At 36.4% G+C, this 25367-nt stretch overlaps 1 protein-coding gene across 5 annotated transcripts in view; it reads left to right on the plus strand.

Moving 5' to 3' along the window:
* TOPAZ1 (testis and ovary specific TOPAZ 1) overlaps positions 1 to 25367 on the plus strand; it is a 107295-nt gene that overhangs the window by 79204 nt on the left and 2724 nt on the right. For all 5 annotated transcript variants that reach the window (XM_045436791.1, XM_045436793.1, XM_045436790.1 and 2 more), the window contains 3 exons: positions 13200 to 13364; positions 15324 to 15527; positions 21100 to 21283. In XM_045436791.1, coding sequence (XP_045292747.1) covers positions 13200 to 13364; positions 15324 to 15527; positions 21100 to 21283 — 553 coding nt within the window. The remainder of the gene's footprint in view (positions 1 to 13199; positions 13365 to 15323; positions 15528 to 21099; positions 21284 to 25367) is intronic.

Raw genomic sequence — 25367 nt, forward strand, 5'->3', positions numbered from 1 at the left:
ACAATGTTTGTTCTTTCAATCCACAAGCATGGAATGTTTTTCCATTTCTTTGTGTCCTCTTTAATTTCTTTTTTTTTTTTTTATTTTTTTAACCTTGATTTTTTTTTTTTTTTAATTTTTTTTTTTCAACGTTTATTTATTTTTGGGACAGAGAGAGACAGAGCATGACCGGGGGAGGGGCAGAGAGAGAGGGAGACACAGAATCGGAAACAGGCTCCAGGCTCTGAGCCATCAGCCCAGAGCCCGACGCGGGGCTCGAACTCACGGACCGCGAGATCGTGACCTGGCTGAAGTCGGACGCTTAACCGACTGCGCCACCCAGGCGCCCCTTGATTTTTTATTTTTTAAAATTTACATCCAAATTAGTTAGCATATAGTGAAGCAATGATTTCAGTAGATTCCTTAATGCCCCTTACCCATTTAGCCCATCCCCCCTCCCACAACCCCTCTAGTAACCCTCAGTTTGTTCTCCATATTTATGAGTCTCTTTTGTTTTGTCCCCCTCCATGTTTTTGTATTATTTTTGTTTCCCTGCCCTTATGTTCATCGGTTTTGTCTCTTAAATTCCTCATATGAGTGAAGTCATATGATTTTTGTCTTTCTCTGACTGACTAATTTCACTTAGCATAATACCCTCCAGTTCCATCCATGTAGTTGCAAATGGCAAGATTTCATTCTTTTTGATTGCCGAGTAATACTCCATTGTATATATATACCACATTTTCTTTATCCATTCATCCATCGATGGACATTTGGGCTCTTTCCATACTTTGGCTATTGTTGATAGTGTTGCTATAAACATAGGGGTGTGTCCTCTTTAATTTCTTTCATAAGTGTTCCATAGTTTTCAGAGTACCGATTTTTTACCTCTTTTGTTAGGTTTATTCCAAGGTATCTATGGTTTTTGGTGCAATTTTAAATGGGATTGATTCCTTGATTTATTTTTCTTCTGCTTCTTTTGGTGTGTAGAAATGGCAACAGATTTCTGAACATTGATTTTATATCCTGCAACTTTGTTGAATTTATATATTAGTTCTGGCAATTTTTGGTGAAGTCTTTTGGGTTTTCTATATAGAATATCATGTCATCTGCAAAGAGCAAAGGTTTGACTTCTTCATTGCCGATTTGGATGCTTTTCATTTCTTTTTGTTGTCTGATTGGTGAGGCTAAGACTTCCAGTACTATGGTAAGTAACAGTGGTGAGAGTAGACATCCCTGTCTTTTTCCTGGCTATACAGGAAAAGCTCTCAGTTTTTCTCCACTGAGGATAATACTGGCTGGGGGTCTTTTGTATATGGCCTTTATGATGTTGAGGTATGTTCCATCTATACCTACTTTGTTGAGCATTTTTATCAAGAGTGGAGGCTATGTTTTGTCAAATGCTTTTTTTTTTAAATCTATTGAGAGGATATATGGTTCTTTTCTTTTATTGTGGTGTATCACATTGATTTGCAAATATTGAACCAGCCCTACAGCCCAGGAATAAGTCCCACTTAATTATGGTAAATAATTCTTTTAATGTATTGTTGGATTTGATTTGTTAGTATCTTGTTGAGAATTTTTGCATCCATGTTCATCAGGGATATTGGCCTGTAAGTCTCCTTTATAGTGGGGTCTTTGTCTGGTTTTGGATTCAAGGTGATGCTGTCCTCATAGAATGAATTTGGAAGTTTTCCTTTCATTTCCGTTTTTTGGAAGTTTGAGAAGAATAGGTATTAACTCTTAAATGTCTGGTACAATTTCCCTGGGAAGCCATCTGGCGCAGGACTTTTATTTGTTGGGAGATTTTTGATTACTGATTCCGTTTCTTTGCTGGTTTGGGTTTGTTCAGATTTTCTGTTTCTTCCTGTTTCAGTTTTGGTTGTTTGTGTGTTTCTAGGAATTTGACCATTTCTTCCACATTGACCAGTTTGTTGGCATATAATTTGTAATATTCTCATAATTTTATATTTCTGTGATGTTGGTTGTGATCGCTCCTCTTTCATTCGTGACTTTATTTGTTTATTTTATTTTTGATAAGTTTGGCTAGGGGTTTATCAATTTTATTAATTCTTTCTGAGAACCAGCTCTTAGTTTCATTGATCTGTTCTACTGGGTTTTTTTGTTTGTTTCTATTTTATTTATTTCTGCTCAAATCATTATTACTTCCTCTGTTCTGCTGGATTTAGGCTTTATTTGCTGTTCCTTTTCTACCCTCTTTAGGTGTAATTTAAGTTGTTTCTTTGAGGCATGTCTTACTTCTTGAGGTAGGCTTGTATTACGGTATACTTTCCTCTTAGGACCACCTTTGCCATATCCCAAAGGTTTTGGACTATCATGTTTTCATTTTCATTTGCTTCCATGTATTTTTTTAAATTTCTTCTTTAATTTCCTGGTTATCCCATTTATCCTTTAGTAGGAGTTTAGTCTCCAATAATTTGCAGTCTGTTTCCAAATTTTTTCTTATGGCTGACTTCAGGTTTCATAACGTTGTGGTCTGAAAATACGCATGGTATGATCTCAGTTTTTTCTACTTGTTGAGAGCTGATTTGTGACCCAGTATGTGATCTAATCTGTAGAATGTTCCATGGTCACTCGAGAAGAATGTGTATACTCCAGCTTTAGGATGAAAAGTTCTGAATATATCTGTTAAGTCTATCTGGTCCAGTGTGTCATTCAAGGCTATTGTTTCTTTGTTGATCTGCTTAGATGATCTATCCGTTGTTGTAAGTGGCATGTTAAAGTCCTTTACTATTATTGTATTATTATCACTGAGTTTCTTTATGTTTGTTATTAATTGATTTATATATTTGGGCGCATAAATGTTTACAATTGTTAGATCTTCTTGATAGGTAGGTCCCTTAATTATGGTATAATGCCCTTCTTCATCTCACATTACAGTCTTTGGTTTAAAATCTGGTTTGTCTAAGTATGGCTACTCTGGCTTTGTTTTGGCATCTGTTACCATGATAAATCATTATCCATCCTCTCACTTTCAGTCTGTAGGTGTCTTTAGGTCTAAAGTGACCCTCTTAGGGGCACCTGGGTGGCTCAGTAGGTTGAGCATCCCACTTCAGCTCAGGTCATGATCTCTCGGTTCGTGAGTTCAAGCCCCGCATTGGGCTCTGTGCTGACAGCTCAGAGCCTGGAGCCTGCTTTGGATTCTGTGTCTCCTTCTCTCTCTGCCCCTCCCCTGCTCATGCTCTGTCTCTCAAAAATGAATAAATAAACAAAAAAAGAAGTTTAAAAAAAATAAAATAAAATAAAGTGATCCTCTTGTGGGCACCACGTAGATGGGTCTTGTTTGTTTATCCATTCTGATACCCTGTGTCCTTTGATTTGAGCTTTTAGTCCATTATATTTAGAGCTATTATTGATAGATGTCAATTTGGTGACATTGTGTTATCTATAAAGTTGGTGTTTCTGGTGACGTTCTCTCTTCCTTTCTAGTCTTTATGCTTTTGCTCTTTTTTCCCCACTTCAAAGAGTCCCCTTTAATATTTCTTGCAGGGCTGGGTTAGTGGTCATGAACTCCTTTAGTTTTTGTTTGGGAAACTGTCTTTGCTGTATTCTGCGTGACAGCCTTGCTGCATAAAGTATTCTTGGCTGCATACTTTTCCCATTTAGCACATTGAGTATATCGTGCCATTCTCTTCTGGCCTGCCAAGTTTCTGGACAGATCTGCTGCAACCGATCTGTCTTGCTTTGCAGGTTAAGGATTTTTTTTTACCCTTGCTTCTTTCAGGATTCCTTCTTTATATGAGCATTTTGTGAATTCGACTATGAAAGGTCTTGGTGATGACTGGCTTTTGTTGAATTTAATGGGAATTCTCTGTGGTTCTAATGGATTTGGATCTGTGTTCTTCCTTACATTAGGGAGGTGTTCACTATAATTTGCTCGTATAAACTTTCTGCTCCTTTCTCTTTCTCTTTTTCTTCTGGGACTCCTGTGATAGGAATGTTGTCGTGCTTTAAGGAGTCACTGAGTTCCCTAAGTCTACATCCGTGATCCGGTACCTTTCTTTCCTTCTTTTTTTCAGCTCCAGTATTTCGCATAATTTTATCTTCTGTATCACTCATTTGTTCTTCTGCTTCCTTGTTGTCATTACACCCAGTCGCTTTTGCATCTTAGTTATAATATTTTTTATTTTGACTGGACTAGTTTTTAGGTTATTTTATCTGTGCAGTAAGGGATTCTCTAGTGTTTTCTATGCTTTTCTCAAGCCCAGCTAGTATCCTTATAATTATTATTTTAAATTCTGATTTGGACATCTTACTTATGTTTGTATTGATTAAATCCCTGGCCATGATTTCATCCTGTTCTTTCTTTTGGTGTGAATTCATCCATCTTGTCATTTTGTCTGAGTCACTGGGTGTGTGTGTGGGGGAGGGGGCGGGGGGATTGTTAGGAAAGCTTGTCGTATTCCTGCTCCTGAGAGTAATGGCTATATTAAGAAGAAGTTCAAAAAAAAGAAAGAAAGGAAGGAAACTAGATCCTAGGTGTATTTTGGTCTGCTTATTAAAAGAAACTAGATCAAAAAAAAAAAAAAAAAGGCAGCTGGATCCTATCTCCCCTAGAGCTGAAGCTTTGCAGCACTCTGTGATCAATCAGTAGACTTAGTGCCTAAGAGGGGTTTGTGCTGGTCCCATGATGGTGGGGCCTGCAGTGATGATTCTCAGGTGGACTTGCCCCAGTGGAGATGCACAGCAGGGCCTTGGTGTAAGCTGCTCTTGCCTACACTGGGTGGCACTGTTTTGCTCACTGAAGGACATCAGTGCCGGTGTGGGGGAGGGAGGGTAATGGCTTAGCCCCTCTCTCTCCTCCTTCCCCAGAGCAGGAAGCTCACACCCACCACTCTTTAGGAAGCTGGCACAGAAGAGCAGATATTCACCCCTTTTGTGTCCCCAGCTTCTGTCAGATTCCTGCCTTCACCCTGCCAGTGTCCGAGCTGTCTACCTGCCAGGTGACACTGTATTCCTATGTTTTATCTCAGGCACACAGGTGGGTTTCAAAACTCCAAATTTTAGAGATCCAAGCTGCTCGGACCCGTGCTGACCCTCTGGGGGAGGCTTTCACTGTACTATTGCATTTGCTGGTTTGTTATAGAAAAATGGTCACAATACAGCTCAGCAGTTTGGAGTTTCTGTAAAGCACAGCACAAAATTGGCACCAAGATTTGCTTCCCCTGCTTGTGTCTTTGTTCCTATGCTTGAGAACAGGGCCACCCATGGGTGCTGCCAGTTGTTTTGTCCCCGCAGAGGCTGTGCGGCCACTCCCAAATGTACTCCTAGCAGGGGAACTGTTTCTTCCCATGTGACCCAGGGAATCCTCAGATCTTGCTGGCCTCTCCCAGGTCTTCATAGTCTTTCCCCACCGGGGCCACAAGGCACAACCATGGTGCAGACCATCAAAGCTTCAGACTGTGCTCCACTGCTCTCCTTTTCCTAGTCAGTGGTCTTGGGGAAAGAGTTTTCTTGTGCAGTCCCCTGCGTGTGCTCGTCGCTCCGCACTGCCCCCGCCCCCTCTTTCTCTTCCTTATATTCTCTCATCTCTCCATCATCAGGACTCCCTCCCCTTCACAGCACCTGCAGTTCTTTGCTTTCCCAAATCAACTCTCCGTAGCTCCTATCTTCCACGATGTGGCCTTTTGTGGCCATTTTCTCCCTCTAGTTGTGCAGTTTTGCTCTCTCAGTCCTCAGATCGATTTCTTGGGTGCTCAGAATGATTGGATATTTATCTGGCTGTGTTCAAGGGACAAGGGAAGTTTAGGGTCCCCCTGCTCCTCTGCCATCTTATTTCTCTATATTTTTTCCTTTTGAAAACCTGTGCACTTATTACCTACTAAAATTTTTATAGAAGGGTTATACATTACTTGTGTTGGAGAAATGCAGAATATTTTACTCATTTTAGTTAGTGGCAGACTTTATGATGAGAAATCTATTGTTTTGGCTTTTCAGTTTGACATTTAAAACTCTCAGCACTAGTAGCTTGTATCTTGGCAAATGAACAATAAATTCCTGCCTTCTCCCCTTACCAGAGTAAAAAAAAAAAAGCCTTTAAACCATAATTTATAATCATGGCTTAGAGGCTGAAAAATAAGTGTCCTAACTCCCTAGAATATACATTTTGTAAAAAGTTATGCCATTTATTGAGAAGCTGCCTTTGAACTTTAAAATAAATTTTATTGCCTCAACATAAGTAACACATGTTCATTAGCAACCAGCAGGAAAAGGTAGATAAGAAAAACTGATGATAAAAATTCCTTATTCAGTCCACCCAGAAATGACTGTTAACCACTTTAACGTTACTACACAGACTCCTTTTGTACCTTGCATTGTTTTGTTCAGGGAACAGTCTTTTTTTTTTTTTTTAATTTTTTTTTAACTTTTATTTATTTTTGAGACAGAGAGAGATAGAGCATGAACGGGGGAGGGTCAGAGAGAGAGAGGGAGACACAGAATCCAAAACAGGCTCCAGGCTCTGAGCTGTCAGCACAGAGCCCGACATGGGGCTCGAACTCACGGACCGCGAGACCATGACCTGAGCTGAAGTCAGACGCTTAACCGACTGAGCCACCGAGGCGCCCCTAGGGAACAGTCTTTCTGTGGACATCTTCTGTGTAAAGGAATGTTCTTCTATAACGTCACTTAATGGGATGCTTAGTTTTCCATCTTACAAAAAAATACATATAAGTGTATAAATGTAGATACATAAATATATCCATAGACCCACATTTCTTCATCTAGCTTGTTTCCAGATGTCCATCATAAATAATAATCCATGCTAAACATTCCTGCTAATATTACATCCTTAGGATAAATTCTGACAATTGCTGGGTTAAAGGATAAGGCAGTTTAAAGCTTTTTGGTAAATGTTGGTAGATTTGCCCTTATTCCCATTCAGATTTGCATCAAGTTATCTTGAGTTTATTAGAAACCCTCCCTTTGTAAGAAAATCCTAGAGAACTATTACATAGGTATCTCTTCTGTAAAGACATTGTCCTTTTAGGGGTCATAGGTGCATATAAACAGTCCAAGAGTTAGTGCCGAATATTATGGTTTTTAGTTGTCAGACAGACTGGTACTTTCCAGTCTATGCAATCCCTAATCTGGCCATTCAATACTTTCCATTCCAGGTCTTATCTCTGCAAGTGGAATATAAAAGTACCCTACACCTTTAGAAAGTTTGTAGTAATTAGTCTTACCAGCATGTGAAGATGCATGTTATGAAACACCCTCACCAATACTATTTTTTGAATACTATTTTTCTTTTCTCTTTGCTAGTTTGACAGAGAAAAAGTGATATTTGTTGCTTTACTTTGCATTTAATTGCTAATTAGAAAATTTAACTCTTTCCCCTTTTTACCATTTTTACTTATTCTTTTGTGGATTATTCATGTTCTTGGTCTGTTTTCTTTTTTTTTTAATTTTTTTTCTTTTTACATTTATTTATTTTTTGATAGAGACAGAGCACAGTGGGGGAGGGTCAGAGAGAGGGAGACACAGAATCCGAAGCAGGCTCCAGGCTCTGAGCTGTCAGCACAGAGCCCGACGCGGGGCTCGAACTCACAAACTGCGAGATCATGACCTGAGCCGAAGTCAGACGTTTAACTGACTGAGCCACCCAGGCGCCCCTCTTGGTCTGTTTTCAAATTTTAATATATCTCTTCATTATTGATTTAATAATAATGTAATTATTTGCTATATACCAAGCATTGTGCTAAGTGTGTTACTTGTGTCATCTCATTTAATCAACACTAACCCTGTTAAGTAGATGATAGTATCCCAAGATGAAGGCGCTGAGGCACAGAGAAGATCACACAGCAATTCCAATCTAGGTCTGATTGCAGAGTCCATATATTAAAACCTTATACCACTGTTATTTCCCTAATCTTTCATTTAAATGGACTTTGTAAAATTGCAACCAGGGAGGAAGCACAAACCACAGAAACAGACCTGGATCTGACCTAGTCAGCCACCTGAGCAAAGTCGTGATTCTGATCTTGTTTTTATAAATCTGAGACAGTAGTTCTCAAAGTTGGCCATCAGAACACCCTGAAAGATTGTTAAAACACAGATTGCTTGGTCCATACCCAGATTTTCTGATTCATTAAATCTGGGATGGGTCCTGGGAATTTGCATTTCTTACAAGTTCTCAGAGGTTACTGATGATGATGCTAGTCTAGGACCTCACTTTGAAGACCACTACCCTATAGCTCTCTTGTGTGGGCATTTCTCACACCTCCCCTGTATCCCTAAACCACACTTCCTCAAGTCACTCCCCTAGTTTGTTAACCAGTGCTACAAGCATTACCATTTTTATTATGTATTATTTATGGATTTTCTACATTTAACTCTCTTTGTACCTTCCTAGGGAGGAAATGGCTGGAGATGTTTTTCTTTTAGATTTTTTTTTCTAGTTTTATTGAGATATAATTGACATACAGCACTGTGTAAGTTTAAGGAGTATAGCATAATGACATATGTTGTGAATTGTGATTGGCACAATAAATATAGTTAACATCCATCATCTCCTATAGATAGAAAAAAAAAAGAAAAATACATTTTTTCCCTTGTGATGAGAACTCTTAGGATCTACTCTCAACAACTTTCCTAGATGTCATACAGCAATGTTAACTATAGTCACCGTGTTATTGTACATTACATCTCCAGTATTCCTTACAACTGGAAGTTTGTGCCTTTTGACCACCTTCATCCATTTCCCCACCCCCACCCCCACCTCTGGTAACCACAAATCCAATCTCTTTTTCTATGATTCTAAGATTTCACATACCAGTGAGATCATGCAGTGTGTCTCTTTCTGTATTTCACTTACTTCACTTTGCCTAATGCTCTCAAGGTCCATCTATATTGTTTTAGGCTAGACTTGTTTAAAGCATAGATGTGTGTGTGTTTTTTTGTTTATTTAGGAAAGTGTTACCCTTTTTTATGTAGGAAATTTAGCATAAAGTTTAGCTTGAACACCTAGACCAGTGACTGCCACTGCAGTACTAATATAAGCATATAAACAATGTTAATATTTAAAAACTGCATCATCTTTATTTTCAATCAGTGGATAGCTCTGTTCAGAGCAATGTTATGTTAGGCCAGGCCATGTTTAATCTCTGTTTTCATACAGCAGTTTCACTTATAACTACTTATGTAGGCATAGCCATTATTTAGGTCATTAACACTTCTTTCCCAGGTAATTTTCACCAAATGTGAACACTGGTCATTTTCAGTGATGGGATATTCAATTTTTGTTAATTTCTTCTTTATACTTCTCTGTTTTAATTTTTTGTAGTGATTGTGTGTGTGTGTGTGTGTATATATATATATATATACATATACATATACATATACATATACATACATATATACATACATATATATATGAATGTATATATATATACATACATATACATATATACATACATATATATATATATATATATATATATATATATATATATATAATGTTTATTTTTGAGAGAGAGAGAGAGACAGAATGCAAGCAGGGGAGGGGAAGAGAGAAAGGGATACACAGAATGCCAAGTAGGCTCCAGGCTCTGAGCTGTCAGTGCAGAGTCCAACAGGGAGCTGGAACTTCCAGACTGCAAGATCATGACCTGAGCCTAAGTCTGACGCTTAACCAACTGAGCCACACAGGCACCTCTGTGATTGTTTATATTTTTTAAATAAACATTATTTTAGGGGCACCTGGGCGGCTCAGTTAGTTAAGCATCCGACTCTTGGTTTCAGCTCGGGTCATGATCTCATGATCTCACACTTCGTGAGTTTCAGCCCCACATCGGGCTTTGCGCTGACCATGCAGAGCCTGCTTGGGATTCATTCTCTCTGCCCTTCCTTCACTCTCTCTCTCTGTCTCTCTCAGAAATAAGTAAATAAACCTTAAAAAATAATTTTTTTAAATAAACATTATTTTAGAAGTAAATCAACCAGCTTGGCCTCATCCTGAACAGTATTTCTGAAATTGCCTGTTTAATGTGGTTTTTATACTTGATGCACTCTTTTATTGTTACAGTTTTTATAGTACACAATCAAATAGGTTATTAACATTATAATGTGATCTAAAAATCAGTTCAGGTACTTATCATCAATGATGTATATATCACACTTAGAAAATATTATACTGTAAATTATGTCCCTTTGTATTATGATAGTCTTACATATTAAAGATATTAGTCCTTCATCTGTTGGATATTTGCACATATTTTTCTCAGCTTTTCATTTTCCTTTAACTTTATGATTTTTTTTGCATTTTTGTTTTTCTTCTGTTGTCCACCTGACATTTTTTCTACCTAACATAAACTGTTTTTATTTTTTTAGTGTTCTCTTTTTAGTATAGCTTTTTATTTTTTTAATATTTTTTTTTTTAGTATACCTGACACCAATGTTACATTAGTTTCAAGTGTACGACATAGTGACATAGTGACTCAACATCTCTATACATTATGCTTATGTTCACCACAGCTATACGTCTGTCACCATACAACACTATTACAATACCATTGACTATATTCCTTTGCTATACCTTTATTCCCATGACTTTTTGCTTTGTATCATGGTTTAGGCACTCCTTAGCTATCTCAAAATTATATATTTACCCATGTTCTTCAAGTTTTTTCATTCATTACTAGTTTTAAATTTTGATATGAAATGGGAACAAAATTGTATTTATTTCCCCAAAATGTCCCAACTCACCCTTTACTCACTTATTTAAAATGCCACTTTTATCATTTATTAGAATCTTGTATCTGCTTAGGTGTGTTTCTATACTTGTCTTCTCTCCCAGGGATCTGTTTCTATGGTAGCACCAAACTCTTTTTAGTTAATGTAGCTTTAGAATATCTGTAATATCTATTTAGGCAACACGACTTTCACTCCTCTTTTCCAAATTATTGTTCACATTCTCAAGTGCTTATTCTTTTAGATGAATTTCAGCTATTGAGTTTTTCATACAGTTCTGTAAGGAAATTTGGGATTATGTTAAATGTATATATTAAAAGGAGAAAGGTATCTTTAGATATTCTTTATGGTATATGTAGCATTCACTATGGTAGTCAAGGATAGTTATTTGATAGTCTCACTGACTAGCCTGGAAATTCATTCACTGCAGACCATCTTCATATTAATAGTCTTTATATTCTCAGTGCCTTGTATTCAAAATCTTGCATGAGTCAAATGACTGAACATGCATATGTTGGAAGGTAAGTGGATAAAGAATGGCTATTATAGAAAATTTGCTTGCATTTGACTCAGACTTTTTAGGCAAATGGAAAATATTCCCAACTGTCGAAGAGTGAAAAACATGAGGGTTAATGCAATAAGGACTTCTATCACCATAAAACTAGTATTAAAGTACACTAGTAAACTGGTTTTTGTTTTTGAAAATTTAATTCTCATAAGAGGTCTTACAAAATTTCTCAAAAGTGTTTATGCTGATAGAGTTGTGAATGGGGTGGATTAGTTAAAAGTCTAAATAACTGAAATTACCAGTTTCAGTTAACTTTAGTACATAAAATGACCAGCTTATTCAGTTTTTAATGTAGCTACACAATTTGGTAAGATTTCAAAATGAAGCTCCTAAAATACCATCTATTCTTTCAAAAACTGTGACCATTATTCTACCTTAACAATAGAAAATGAGTACTAAAGAACAGTGCAATTGTTGAGAAGGGTCCACATAGTCTACTTTTTGTAAGTGTGACATATCTACCAGATGTATCATTAACAAAAAACAATTGAACTTATTTGATAGAAATAAAATTCAGTTTATAAGGAATGGTGATTTAGCGGTTTTACTTTGGGGAATTATGGGGGAAAATGGGAATTATGCTTAACCAATGATTTATGCAGTCTTTCAAAAGATAACAAGTTCATTTAAATTTCTCTATAAAGTAAAGTTTAAGCAGATTTGGAAGTAAATTAATGGAAATATCTGTTTAAATGAGCTAAGATTCATAAAGCACCAATATTTGTAAAACATTGCCTAACACATAGCATAAGGCAATTCAGTCAGTCAATCAGTCTGTCAGATGGACTCTACTAATTTAAAACTAGCTCCTGTTTTAAAGTTATACTGGATAGGGGCGCCTGGGTGGCGCAGTCGGTTAAGCGTCCGACTTCAGCCAGGTCACGATCTCGCGGTCCGTGAGTTCGAGCCCCGCGTCAGGCTCTGGGCTGATGGCTCAGAGCCTGGAGCCTGTTTCCGATTCTGTGTCTCCCTCTCTCTCTGCCCCTCCCCCGTTCATGCTCTGTCTCTCTCTGTCCCAAAAATAAATAAACGTTGAAAAAAAAAATTTTAAAGTTATACTGGATAATTAAGCCTTTATTTTGGCATTTCTATACATGAATTACCAAATCTCCCTTCAATACTTTTTGTATTCACTGTGCTGGGAAGGCCCCCAAAGGAAAAGAAAACGTGACTCCTATACTTAGTACAGTTAAAAAACAGGGAAATATGATTTAAGTGTGATAACAATGTTTCGTTTATGTATCTGGTGTATGATGATTGAGAGAATTAGGCAAATGATAAAATACTGACATTTCTAATGTTTTAGTACCTCAGTGTTCTGTATGATAGTCTCCTATTGTTTTTCTCAATGTGCAAATCAAGGCAGAAATTAAGGAACTTCAGCATTATAGGTAATATTCTCTTTTTTTTAAGCTGTGTGAAGCATGCATAAAAGTTTGTTATTTTGCTTTTATAACTTACATACATTATATATTGTGCACATATCAACTATCTTGTAGTAAAATTATGTAAGAAATAGGGGGGGAAGCTGTTCCCCAAAATGCCAAAAACTAATTAATTTATGTATTCTTTATTATAAAATTGTTAAACTTGTCCACACAAATATTTTACATTATAACAAATAATTTACTACAAAAGAAACATTTTTGTCATGTAAAAATAAACATTAACCTTAGAGTTAAAAACTGAGTTAGTACACTTAGAAAAATGAAAAATTAAAAAATAAGTATAACAAAGTACTCATTCGTTTGTATCCCCTTAGGATAGTGACCATTACTATACAAGTTGTTTCTAATAAATTTGAGTTACTGTTATCTTTTCTGAATACACATACTTAAATTTTGATACTTAACAAAACATATTTGAAAACATTAGTTGTAATTATACTCTTAAGTGTAATTTACATAGTATAAAGTATTAGTACTTTTTTTCTTTTTGGAAGAATCAGAATGGATCATCAATACACCACTGTGGCCTTGTGATAGACTGGATGTACTCAATCGACATAATCTGCTCTGTACAATTGCACATGAAATCTTAGCCAAGAGCCTTTATAGACAGACATTTGAAGTTTTGCAAAATCTACCAGGTTTTCAAAATTCTCAAGGTATGTTTTTTAAGAGCCTCAATTCTGATGTCCGTCTGGTGTTTAAATAAGAAACCATTCTCCACCTGTTTTGGTTGAGTTTTATATTCCAGCATATATTTTTAATGAAATTATTTTCTGTAAAATGTGTTCTCTGCAAATTCAATATGTTTTTCTTTTTTCTTTCTCTTTTTTGTTGTTTTTTTTTGTTGTTGTTGTTGTTTTTGTTTTTGTTTTTTTTTTTCAAAAGCAGAGATGCTTACCTTTGGGTTGTCAGCCATTCCCTCCCTCAACTGTTTTCATCAGTCCCCTTTCCCTCTGTGTCAGGTCAGCAGCAAACAATAATGCCCCAGCAAGTTTCGTGTCGTAAAAGAATTCATTGCATTAGAATAATGAAGAATACTTTTTCTTTTATTACTTAACATTAAATACAGAGCTTAGTTTCCATTACCTCGGAACATAGGAAAATATGAAATAAATGGAAGAAATGACAAGTTCAAAGAAAGGGAATATTGGGGCGCCTGGGTGGCGCAGTCGGTTAAGCGTCCGACTTCAGCCAGGTCACGATCTCGCGGTCCGTGAGTTCGAGCCCTGCGTCAGGCTCTGGGCTGATGGCTCAGAGCCTGGAGCCTGTTTCCGATTCTGTGTCTCCCTCTCTCTCTGCCCCTCCCCCGTTCATGCTCTGTCTCTCTCTGTCCCAAAAATAAATAAACGTTGAAAAAAAAAAAATTAAAAAAAAAAAAAAAAGAAAGGGAATATTAATGTGGACAATAGTAGGTAGTGTTCTCGAATCCTGACACTCAAGTTTTATATAGACCAGAGGGGGTCCATGTTAAGGAAAACATGAGCAAAAGCTTTGAATCAAAATGAACCTGAGTAATGGTTTCAGAGTGGCAAGTTGCCACTTCATGAGAATGTTAACCTGAGGGCCTCCCACAGTGCTTTATCAGAGTACATGTTGTAGGAAAGTTCCATTGGTGGAGATGTTTAGGAAGAGACTAAAAGGTAAGGAGATTAACTTCTTGCTTAGGCCTGGATCACTAAAGGATGCTACAGATGAAGTGATAAAGACCAAAATCTAGGTCATAGATTGAACTGACAATACAGGGAATAAAAGATTTCACAGTCTCCAAGGTGACTTCACTTTCTTCTAAGTGAGGAATTGAAAGAACGATAAATACCTAATAAAGGATTTGTTTTTAATTTGAGAGAGAATATTAGAGGCGGTGGTTTATTTTTAGTCATGGGGAATTAAGTCTGAGGTCTGAACTGTAGACAGTGCAAACAGAACTGTGCAAGTCATTCATTTGGGAGAGCAGATGCAGTCGCAGGTGGAATCACAGACAGCGGTGTTAATGTAGCCTCTGCGATAGTTGTCGAGCTTCCTTTTTTTTTTTTTTAAGCATAATTTATTGTCAGCTTCGCTAACATACATGTATACAGTGTGCTCTTGGCATCAGGAGTAGATTCTCGTGATTCATCACTTACACACAACATCCAGTGCTCATCCCAACAAGTTACTTCCTCAGTGCCCATCGTCCATTGTCCCCTGCCCCCACCTCCCCATCCACCCTCAGTTTGTTCTCTGTATTTGAGAGTCTCTTATGGTTTGCCTCCCTCTCTGTTTGTAACTTTTTTTTCTCTACTGTTCCCCCATGGTCTTAAGTGTCTCAAATTCCACATATGAGTGAAAACAGGTATCTGTCTCTGCCTGACTTACTTCACTTAGCATAATACCCTCTGGTTTCACCCACATTGTTACAAGGTTCCTTTCTTACTCTTTGTTCCAAAGTAAATGAAGGAGGTTTCTTTTGTTGAATGCTTGTTTCTTAGAGAATATACGATTGCATTTTAGCGACTGTGACTCCCATAGTGGGTAGGAAAATCCCAACAGGAGCAAAGGGAGAAGAAAAGCAGTGAGAGAGGGAGGATTGAGAGACTGAGATAGATTGATTTCATCATATCCTTTTTGTTTTCCAGAAACTGTGGAGGTCTCACAGTACAGCCTTCTTTTTAATAAACTTCTAGATGCCTGTATAGAAAGCAACAGTCTTGGTATGTCATCCTCCGTGGCAGACTTCATGATTTCAAAGAACATCCCTATTGAGCTCTCCTTTCTTAGACGATTGATTACTTCTTTGGGAAGGAGTTGTTTATGGCTCAAAGCCAGAACCCACTACAAAAGTAAGTTGCATTTTAAAAATTTATATTTGAAATCTTGGTTTTGACTTCGATTTCCTAACCAAGAATCCTTGCATAGTGTCTATGACTAGGCATTTAAATATGTAAAAGGAGCAGTTGATACACAGTCAAAGATAATGGTGTACACAGATTTGTTCTCTCTTTTGAAACGTGTTCTTTCTCGTTTCTAATTACTATATCTTTATTTCTTTGCACATTAGTATGCCCACTTGAGGGTGCACAAAGGAAATAAATGAAAGAATTTAAACCAGTTGACATAGCTTATAAATATATAGGAGTAAAACAATAGGAATATTTATATATTTTATTCATCCCTGCTATATCCCTGATCTTTATAATTCATAAGTTAGAATATTTTATAGCAGGCCACATAAGAAGTACAGAGGCTGCCATTACAATGAACATGACACATAGGTTTTTCACGTGGTTCCTAGTAAAAGAACTTTATTAATCTATTTACAGTTGTTTCTCTCTAACCAATAAGCCTGGAAAACTAATGCTTTCTCTAGTCCCAGCCACCTCATAGGTATTTGAATTGGAAGTAATTTCATGTAGAGTCGAGATCCAGAAAACACTTCTGCCTTCCTGCAGTAGTTTGTCCTAAATTTACGTTTCTATCACTGCCACGTATATAACAAACATTCGAGTGCCTACTGCATGTCACCGCTGTGCCAGATTTGCCAAACATCCCAGCCACCCCTGCCAGCCCAGAAACCTCTCTGAACTTGGGAGTGTTTTTCACACTACCAGCTGTTTAGCAGGTGGTAACTTTTCCCCAATGAAATAGGAAAGAAAACATTAGCGTACATTACAGGTGGTAAGATGAAGTATTATTTGATAAAATTTTCATTTCAGTTACATATATCCATATATGTGTACCAGGTCAATATGTAAAATGTACCTCTTATTGTAGGTTACAATCAAAAGAAGTTTTAAAAGCAGAATTTTTTTAGGGGCACCTGGGTGGCTCAGTGAGTTAAGCGCCTGACTCTTGATTCAGCTTGGGTCATGATCTTACGTTTTGAGGGACCAAGCCCCACATTGGTCTCTGTGCTGACAGCATGGAGCCTGCTTGGGATTCTCTCTCTCTCTCTCTCTCTCTCTCTCTGCCTCCCCCCTCTCAAAATAAATAAATAAAATTAAAAACAATTTTTTAAAATGATCAGAAATTCAGAGGAAACGTAGATGTGTTTATTCATAAACACCTCATTTCAACTTATGTTTCAACTCCTTATACTATTTCCCTGCAGATTACTAGAAATCACACACACAAAGTATATATATACTACTTTTTGCTGTAACTTCTTTATTTTAGTTTTTAGAATCAGTGGGGTTATTTATTTTCAAAATAATTGTGCGATTTGGGGACCATGCCATAGAAGATGTTTCTCTGCCAAAGGAACAAAACATAAACTTGGAAACACTTAGATGAGATTTCTATGAATCTCTGTTTCTTAGTTGGAAATAAAATTCTGTTTTAAAGTAGCTAAACTTAATCATTTGTAAAAATTTTTATTAACAATTTTATTGAGATATAATTCAAATTCAGTTCACCCATTTACAGTGGTCTTAAGGTATTCATAGTTCGTGCAATCACACTGAGTGTGGAGCCTGCTTGGGATTCTCTCTCTCTCTCTCTCTCTCTCTCTCTCTCTCAATCTCTCCCTCCCTCCCCCCCCCCCGTGTCTGTCTCCCCAACTCATGCTCTCTCTCTCTGTCTCAAATTAAAAATGGTAATAATAATTTAAATACATCTATGCCTAATTTCATATGCAGTGAACTACTGGGACTTATGCAGGTTAGGTATAGGGCTAAGAGTATTTTTGGTATTTTTAATGTGCCTGAGTTATAAAATGAAAAGAGTAATGTATATTCACCAGTCAGTCTTCAAAAGCATCTTATTACCTGACAATGCTGACATTTCAGATATCATTGGAACTCTCTAGGTTTATCTTCACACATAGTTAACAGTCTAGAAAAGCGTTATAATTGGTCCAGTAGTACTGGATTTTAGGCTGATGGCTTTTTCATCGAGGCACTTGTTAAGACTGTGGTGCCAACGCCTTTGTTTTGCTTTTTTAAAAAATATTTTGTATAGCTTTACTGAAATAATTTCACATACCATAAATTTCAGCCATTTAGGCAATGCATTAGTGTTTATTATATTCACAGAATTGTGTAGCCAACACCACAATCTAATTTTAGAACATCTTCAGCACCTCCAAAAAGGAAACACATTAGCATTCCCTGGATGCCTCCTGCTGACCAGACAACAACTAATTGACTCTGTTTCTGTAGATTTGCATATTTGGGGCATTTCACATAAATAAAATCCTTCAATATGTAGTTTTTTATGACTAGCTTCATGTAATTAGTGTAATATTTTCAAGGCTCATCCTGTTATAGCGTGTATCAATACTTCATTCCTTTTTATTGCTGAATAATATTCCATTGTATGGGATTATCCATCCATCCTTTGATGGACATTTGAGTTGTTTCTAGTTTTTAGTTATTATGAATAACACTGCTGTATTCACATACAAGTTTTTGTGTGGACATATATTTTTATTTCTCTTGGGATCAAAGTGGCTGGCTCATATAAATCTGTTTTTGGGGCGCCTGGGTGGCGCAGTCGGTTAAGCGTCCGACTTCAGCCAGGTCACGATCTCGCGGTCCGTGAGTTCGAGCCCCGCGTCGGGCTCTGGGCTGATGGCTCGGAGCCTGGAGCCTGTTTCCGATTCTGTGTCTCCCTCTCTCTCTGCCCCTCCCCCGTTCATGCTCTGTCTCTCTCTGTCCCAAAAATAAATAAAAAACGTTGAAAAAAAAAAATTTTTTTTTAAATAAAAAAAAAAAATCTGTTTTTAGCATTTTAGGAAACTGCCAAATCTGCTTTTCCAAAGATGCAGTATCATTTTGTATTTATATACCCACTACCCAAATTTGAGATTTCCAGTTTCCTCACATCCTCACCAACACTTGTTACACTGTGTTTTTTATTTTAGACTTCCTATGGATATAAAGTGGTATCTCATTGTGGTTTTGATTTGCATGATCCTAGTGACTTTTTCAAGTACTTATTAGCCATTTGTATATTTTCTCTGGATAAATGTCTGTTAAATCCTTTACCCATTTTTTTCTTTGCACATTTTTTAATTGTTTTTTTTATTATTGAGTTGTAAGAATACATGCACATAATATACATATATATACATATATGTACATATACACACACACAACACACACACACACCACACACACACACACACACACACACTCTGGATGCAAGTCCCATGTCAGATACATGAATTTCAAATATATTTTTTTTCCAGTCTGTCAGTTGTCTTTCACTTTCTTAATGGCTTGGCTCTGCTTTTATTTTCAAACTAATCATAAAGAAACTGTCCAGGGACAGTAAAATTGCCTTCTTGATGCTCCTGATTTGTTCTCCCTAGTCCTAAAAATACTGATTTTCTCTCAGCCAAAAAGTCAGGAAGGGGAGATGTTAGTGCGTCTTTCCAGTATGTTTCCCTCCCCTAAAACTGAATAGGAATATTTTTCTTTTCATATTTGCTTTTAGAGGAAAAATAATGTTGGTAAATTTCTACTCAGTTTGTTATTTTTTGTTTTCCTCTTCCGGTCAGCAAAGTAAAACAAGAATGTATGTAAATTATACCTATCAATAGTCAGAAAGTTAATGAGTCAATAGTATGTTAATCCTGCAAGCGACCTAGGGAGTGAAACTACCTAGTAGTTAGGAATCCGAGATCTGGAGTCAGAGGCTGGGGTGATTGCCAGAGCCCTTCACCTAATGTAGGAGTCAGTATACCTGATTTCAAAGGTAGTACTGTCAGTTAAAATGAGGGAAAACTTATGTGTTTATGTTTAACACAGGTACCTGGCACACAGTAGGCCCCCAAAGATTAGCAGTCATCATCCACATTAGATTTCTTGAAGAAACTTACTTTTTTTTTTTAATATTTACTCATTTTTGAGACAGAGACACAGAAAGAGAGAGAGAGAGAGAGAGAGACACTGAGAGAGAGACCTCCAGTGTGACTGGGGAAGGGGCACAGAGAGAGGGAGACCCAGAATCCGAAGCAGGATCCAGGCTCTGAGCTGTTAGCACAGAGCCTGGTGCGGGCTCAAAAGCCCGAACCTTGAGATCATGACTTGAGCCAAAGTTGGACGCTTAATCAACTGAGCCACCCAGGTGCCCCTAAAGAAACTTATCTTAACACAACATTTTAAACAAATTTTACATACAGATTTAAATTGGTTTCAGTGAAATATGACAGTATAATATTGTTTATATACAGTTTGGATACCCCAAGACTTCAGGGGTTTTCCATATAGATCATTTGTAATAAGCACCTAAACAGTTTAAAAGTTAAATCTCTTTTCTTGAAAAGTAAACTTTTTAGAACATTACTTGGTGAGTATAGCTACAACACATTGACCATCTACAGGAAAGATACATATTTTAAGATATGTATTTTATTTTCATATCTAAATATGCTAAGCTCAATGCCAGACATAGAGTAGGAACAGTACATGTGTTTTTTCCATTTTTATTTTATTAATTTATTTATTTTAATTTAAATTTTAGTTAACATACAATGCAGTATTGGTTTCAGGAGTAGAATTTAGTGATTCGTCACTTACATACAACACCCAGTGCTCATCCCAACAAGTGCTCTCCTTAATGCCCATCACCCACTCACCTCCCTCCATTATCCCTCAGTTTGTTCTCTTTTTTTTTTTTTTTTTTTTTTTTTTTTTTTTTCAACGTTTATTTATTTTGGGGACAGAGAGAAACAGAGCATGAACGGGGGAGGGGCAGAGAGACAGGGAGACACAGAATCGGAAACAGGCTCCAGGCTCTGAGCCATCAGCCCAGAGCCCGACGCGGGGCTCGAACTCACGGACCGCGAGATCGTGACCTGGCTGAAGTCGGACGCTTAACCGACTGCGCCACCCAGGCGCCCCCAGTTTGTTCTCTTATTGTTAAGAGTCTCTTGTGGTTAGAACAGTAAATGTTTATTATACAAACTATAACAGCAGTATAAATGCTAAAAAATAGTATAATATATATGACAAAATCTTCAAATTATAATTTCTTTTTTTCTACATTTTGGATTCATAATTCAAGATAGGCAATAATTACAAATCTGTGTAGCTCCTATTAGACCAGATCCCATTAAAATAAAACCCAAGTCGCTATTCTGGTTTTTTAGTTATTCTATAATTATGTTGTATTGATTGACTATGGCTTGAAATAAATGGTCACTTACCACGATGAGGCTCAAAAGTCATTTTTAGGAGAGTTTTTTAAATATATATATTTTTACTTCATATTTAATGTTTCAAAAGTATTTTACAAAGAATAACTTCCCATGTATTAGGATAAGCTCACCACCATATAATTTGTATAATAAACCTACTAATGTGAAGAATCATTCTATGATGTAAGTAATTATCACCTGTGGATATTTTGGAAATCTAGTTTTTCACTTGTTGGGGTTTAATAAAGTTTGATCTGTTATTTGATTTCCAGGAGCTCTTTCATTGGGTTGCTATCCACCATTGGAGGGAAATTTATACCGAAAACTTCTACTGATTCCTTCTTATTTATCTGAGATTGAAATGCTTTTAGCTATTGAAATCTTCCTGGTATCTAATGCTAGTAGTATTCAGAGTCCTGGAACTTCTACACAGATGCTGCAGATAGTTTTGAAAAGGTTGGTTGATATAACTTCTAATTGCATGCTAAAAGCAGATCATTACACCTGCCCTAGGATGTAAATGTTTATCTCTACTTTATATTTTGTAATATATATTTTATATATTTTTATGCATAAATATTTTCATATATACACAAACACATTTCTACACATATGTGTGTGTGTGTGTATATACACATACATATTCATATGTATGTATATACTTGTGTTTGTATGCATTTACAAATTTTGGTAACATTTAAATTGAGAAAGGATTTGACCTGAGACTTAAAACGAACAAGCTGATAGCATTTAATAAACACGTTAACAACTCCAAAGATGCTGTTCAAAGAGATGGGCCTTCTTTAGGTATGCATCTTTCTTGTGCACTGATGGTTTTGAGATAGATATCTAAGTTATTTACCTTTTTGGTCAACACAGAAAATCTAAGAACCAGGTCTAAAAGGAAAATATGTGATAGTTTTTTGGTTCAGTCAAGAATTTGGTTCTAAGTTATTTACCTTTTTGGTCAACACAGAAGATCTAAGAACCAGGTCTAAAAGGAAAATATGTGATAGTTTTTTGGTTCAGTCAAGAATTTGGTTCTAAGTTATTTACCTTTTTGGTCAACACAGAAGATCTAAGAACCAGGTCTAAAAGGAAAATATGTGATAGTTTTTTGGTTCAGTCAAGAATTTGGTTCTAAGTTATTTACCTTTTTGGTCAACACAGAAGATCTAAGAACCAGGTCTAAAAGGAAAATATGTGATAGTTTTTTGGTTCAGTCAAGAATTTGGTTCTAAGTTATTTACCTTTTTGGTCAACACAGAAGATCTAAGAACCAGGTCTAAAAGGAAAATATGTGATAGTTTTTTGGTTCAGTCAAGAATTTGGTTCTAAGTTATTTACCTTTTTGGTCAACACAGAAGATCTAAGAACCAGGTCTAAAAGGAAAATATGTGATAGTTTTTTGGTTCAGTCAAGAATTTGGTTCTAAGTTATTTACCTTTTTGGTCAACACAGAAGATCTAAGAACCAGGTCTAAAAGGAAAATATGTGATAGTTTTTTGGTTCAGTCAAGAATTTGGTTCTAAGTTATTTACCTTTTTGGTCAACACAGAAGATCTAAGAACCAGGTCTAAAAGGAAAATATGTGATAGTTTTTTGGTTCAGTCAAGAATTTGGTTCTAAGTTATTTACCTTTTTGGTCAACACAGAAGATCTAAGAACCAGGTCTAAAAGGAAAATATGTGATAGTTTTTTGGTTCAGTCAAGAATTTGGTTCTAAGTTATTTACCTTTTTGGTCAACACAGAAGATCTAAGAACCAGGTCTAAAAGGAAAATATGTGATAGTTTTTTGGTTCAGTCAAGAATTTGGTTCTAAGTTATTTACCTTTTTGGTCAACACAGAAGATCTAAGAACCAGGTCTAAAAGGAAAATATGTGATAGTTTTTTGGTTCAGTCAAGAATTTGGTTCTAAGTTATTTACCTTTTTGGTCAACACAGAAGATCTAAGAACCAGGTCTAAAAGGAAAATATGTGATAGTTTTTTGGTTCAGTCAAGAATTTGGTTCTAAGTTATTTACCTTTTTGGTCAACACAGAAGATCTAAGAACCAGGTCTAAAAGGAAAATATGTGATAGTTTTTTGGTTCAGTCAAGAATTTGGTTCTAAGTTATTTACCTTTTTGGTCAACACAGAAGATCTAAGAACCAGGTCTAAAAGGAAAATATGTGATAGTTTTTTGGTTCAGTCAAGAATTTGGTTCTAAGTTATTTACCTTTTTGGTCAACACAGAAGATCTAAGAACCAGGTCTAAAAGGAAAATATGTGATAGTTTTTTGGTTCAGTCAAGAATTTGGTTCTAAGTTATTTACCTTTTTGGTCAACACAGAAGATCTAAGAACCAGGTCTAAAAGGAAAATATGTGATAGTTTTTTGGTTCAGTCAAGAATTTGGTTCTAAGTTATTTACCTTTTTGGTCAACACAGAAGATCTAAGAACCAGGTCTAAAAGGAAAATATGTGATAGTTTTTTGGTTCAGTCAAGAATTTGGTTCTAAGTTATTTACCTTTTTGGTCAACACAGAAGATCTAAGAACCAGGTCTAAAAGGAAAATATGTGATAGTTTTTTGGTTCAGTCAAGAATTTGGTTCTAAGTTATTTACCTTTTTGGTCAACACAGAAGATCTAAGAACCAGGTCTAAAAGGAAAATATGTGATAGTTTTTTGGTTCAGTCAAGAATTTGGTTCTAAGTTATTTACCTTTTTGGTCAACACAGAAGATCTAAGAACCAGGTCTAAAAGGAAAATATGTGATAGTTTTTTGGTTCAGTCAAGAATTTGGTTCTAAGTTATTTACCTTTTTGGTCAACACAGAAGATCTAAGAACCAGGTCTAAAAGGAAAATATGTGATAGTTTTTTGGTTCAGTCAAGAATTTGGTTCTAAGTTATTTACCTTTTTGGTCAACACAGAAAATCTAAGAACCAGGTCTAAAAGGAAAATATGTGATAGTTTTTTGGTTCAGTCAAGAATTTGGTTCTAAGTTATTTACCTTTTTGGTCAACACAGAAGATCTAAGAACCAGGTCTAAAAGGAAAATATGTGATAGTTTTTTGGTTCAGTCAAGAATTTGGTTCTAAGTTATTTACCTTTTTGGTCAACACAGAAGATCTAAGAACCAGGTCTAAAAGGAAAATATGTGATAGTTTTTTGGTTCAGTCAAGAATTTGGTTCTAAGTTATTTACCTTTTTGGTCAACACAGAAGATCTAAGAACCAGGTCTAAAAGGAAAATATGTGATAGTTTTTTGGTTCAGTCAAGAATTTGGTTCTAAGTTATTTACCTTTTTGGTCAACACAGAAGATCTAAGAACCAGGTCTAAAAGGAAAATATGTGATAGTTTTTTGGTTCAGTCAAGAATTTGGTTCTAAGTTATTTACCTTTTTGGTCAACACAGAAGATCTAAGAACCAGGTCTAAAAGGAAAATATGTGATAGTTTTTTGGTTCAGTCAAGAATTTGGTTCTAAGTTATTTACCTTTTTGGTCAACACAGAAGATCTAAGAACCAGGTCTAAAAGGAAAATATGTGATAGTTTTTTGGTTCAGTCAAGAATTTGGTTCTAAGTTATTTACCTTTTTGGTCAACACAGAAGATCTAAGAACCAGGTCTAAAAGGAAAATATGTGATAGTTTTTTGGTTCAGTCAAGAATTTGGTTCAGTCAAGAATTGAGGGGCGCTTGGGTGGCTCAGTCAGTTAAGCATCTGACTTTGGCTCAGGTCATGATCTCACAGTCTGTGAGTTCGAGCCCTGCATCAGGTTCTACACTGACAGCTCGGAGCCTGAAGTCTGCTTCAGATTCTGTGTCTCCCTCTCTCTCTGCCCCTCCCCAACTCACACTCTGTCTCTCTCTCTGTCTCTCAAATATAAAATTAAAAAAAAAATTTTTTTAAGAATTCTGTTGAAAATAAAGCCATCAGCCTAGTGTCTATATTTAAAATGTTACAAATGCATACAGTTTAGCTGTTGGACCAGACTGGTATCTCTTTAAATAATTTTTTCAAAGTCCCAGAATTTAGACTTACACCACTCCCAATTTCTTGTTAGCCTATCCAGGAAACTAATAAAGATCTCATGGAACTCCTGTTTTGAGGGTTTCTTGACAAGAATTTTGCTTCAGTTTAATGGCATCATAAACCACATCATCAGATTGGATATTTTCTTTCTTTCTATCTATCTATCTGTCTGTCTGTCTATCTATCTATCTATCTATCTATCACTGTGTATAAATTATCCCAAAATGTAGTGGCTTAAAACAGCAAATATTATGTTAGTTTTTGTGGGTCAGGAATTTTGGAGTAGCTTAGCAGTATGGTTATGGTTCAGAGTCTCTGAGGTAGTTGGTCAGGAGGTAAAGTCACCTACCTGATGGCTTGACTGGGACTGGAGGATCTGTTTCCTAGATGGCTCACTCACTTGTCTGTTGCCAGGAATCCTCAGTTGCTTGCCGCATGGGTCCTTCCATACATTCCTTGAGTGTCTTTATGACACTCTGAGTGAGTGATCCAAGAGAAAAAAGACAAGGAGGAAGCTACA

This window comes from Leopardus geoffroyi, chromosome C2 (assembly GCF_018350155.1).
Source record: "Leopardus geoffroyi isolate Oge1 chromosome C2, O.geoffroyi_Oge1_pat1.0, whole genome shotgun sequence".
Taxonomy (NCBI): Eukaryota; Metazoa; Chordata; class Mammalia; order Carnivora; family Felidae; genus Leopardus; species Leopardus geoffroyi.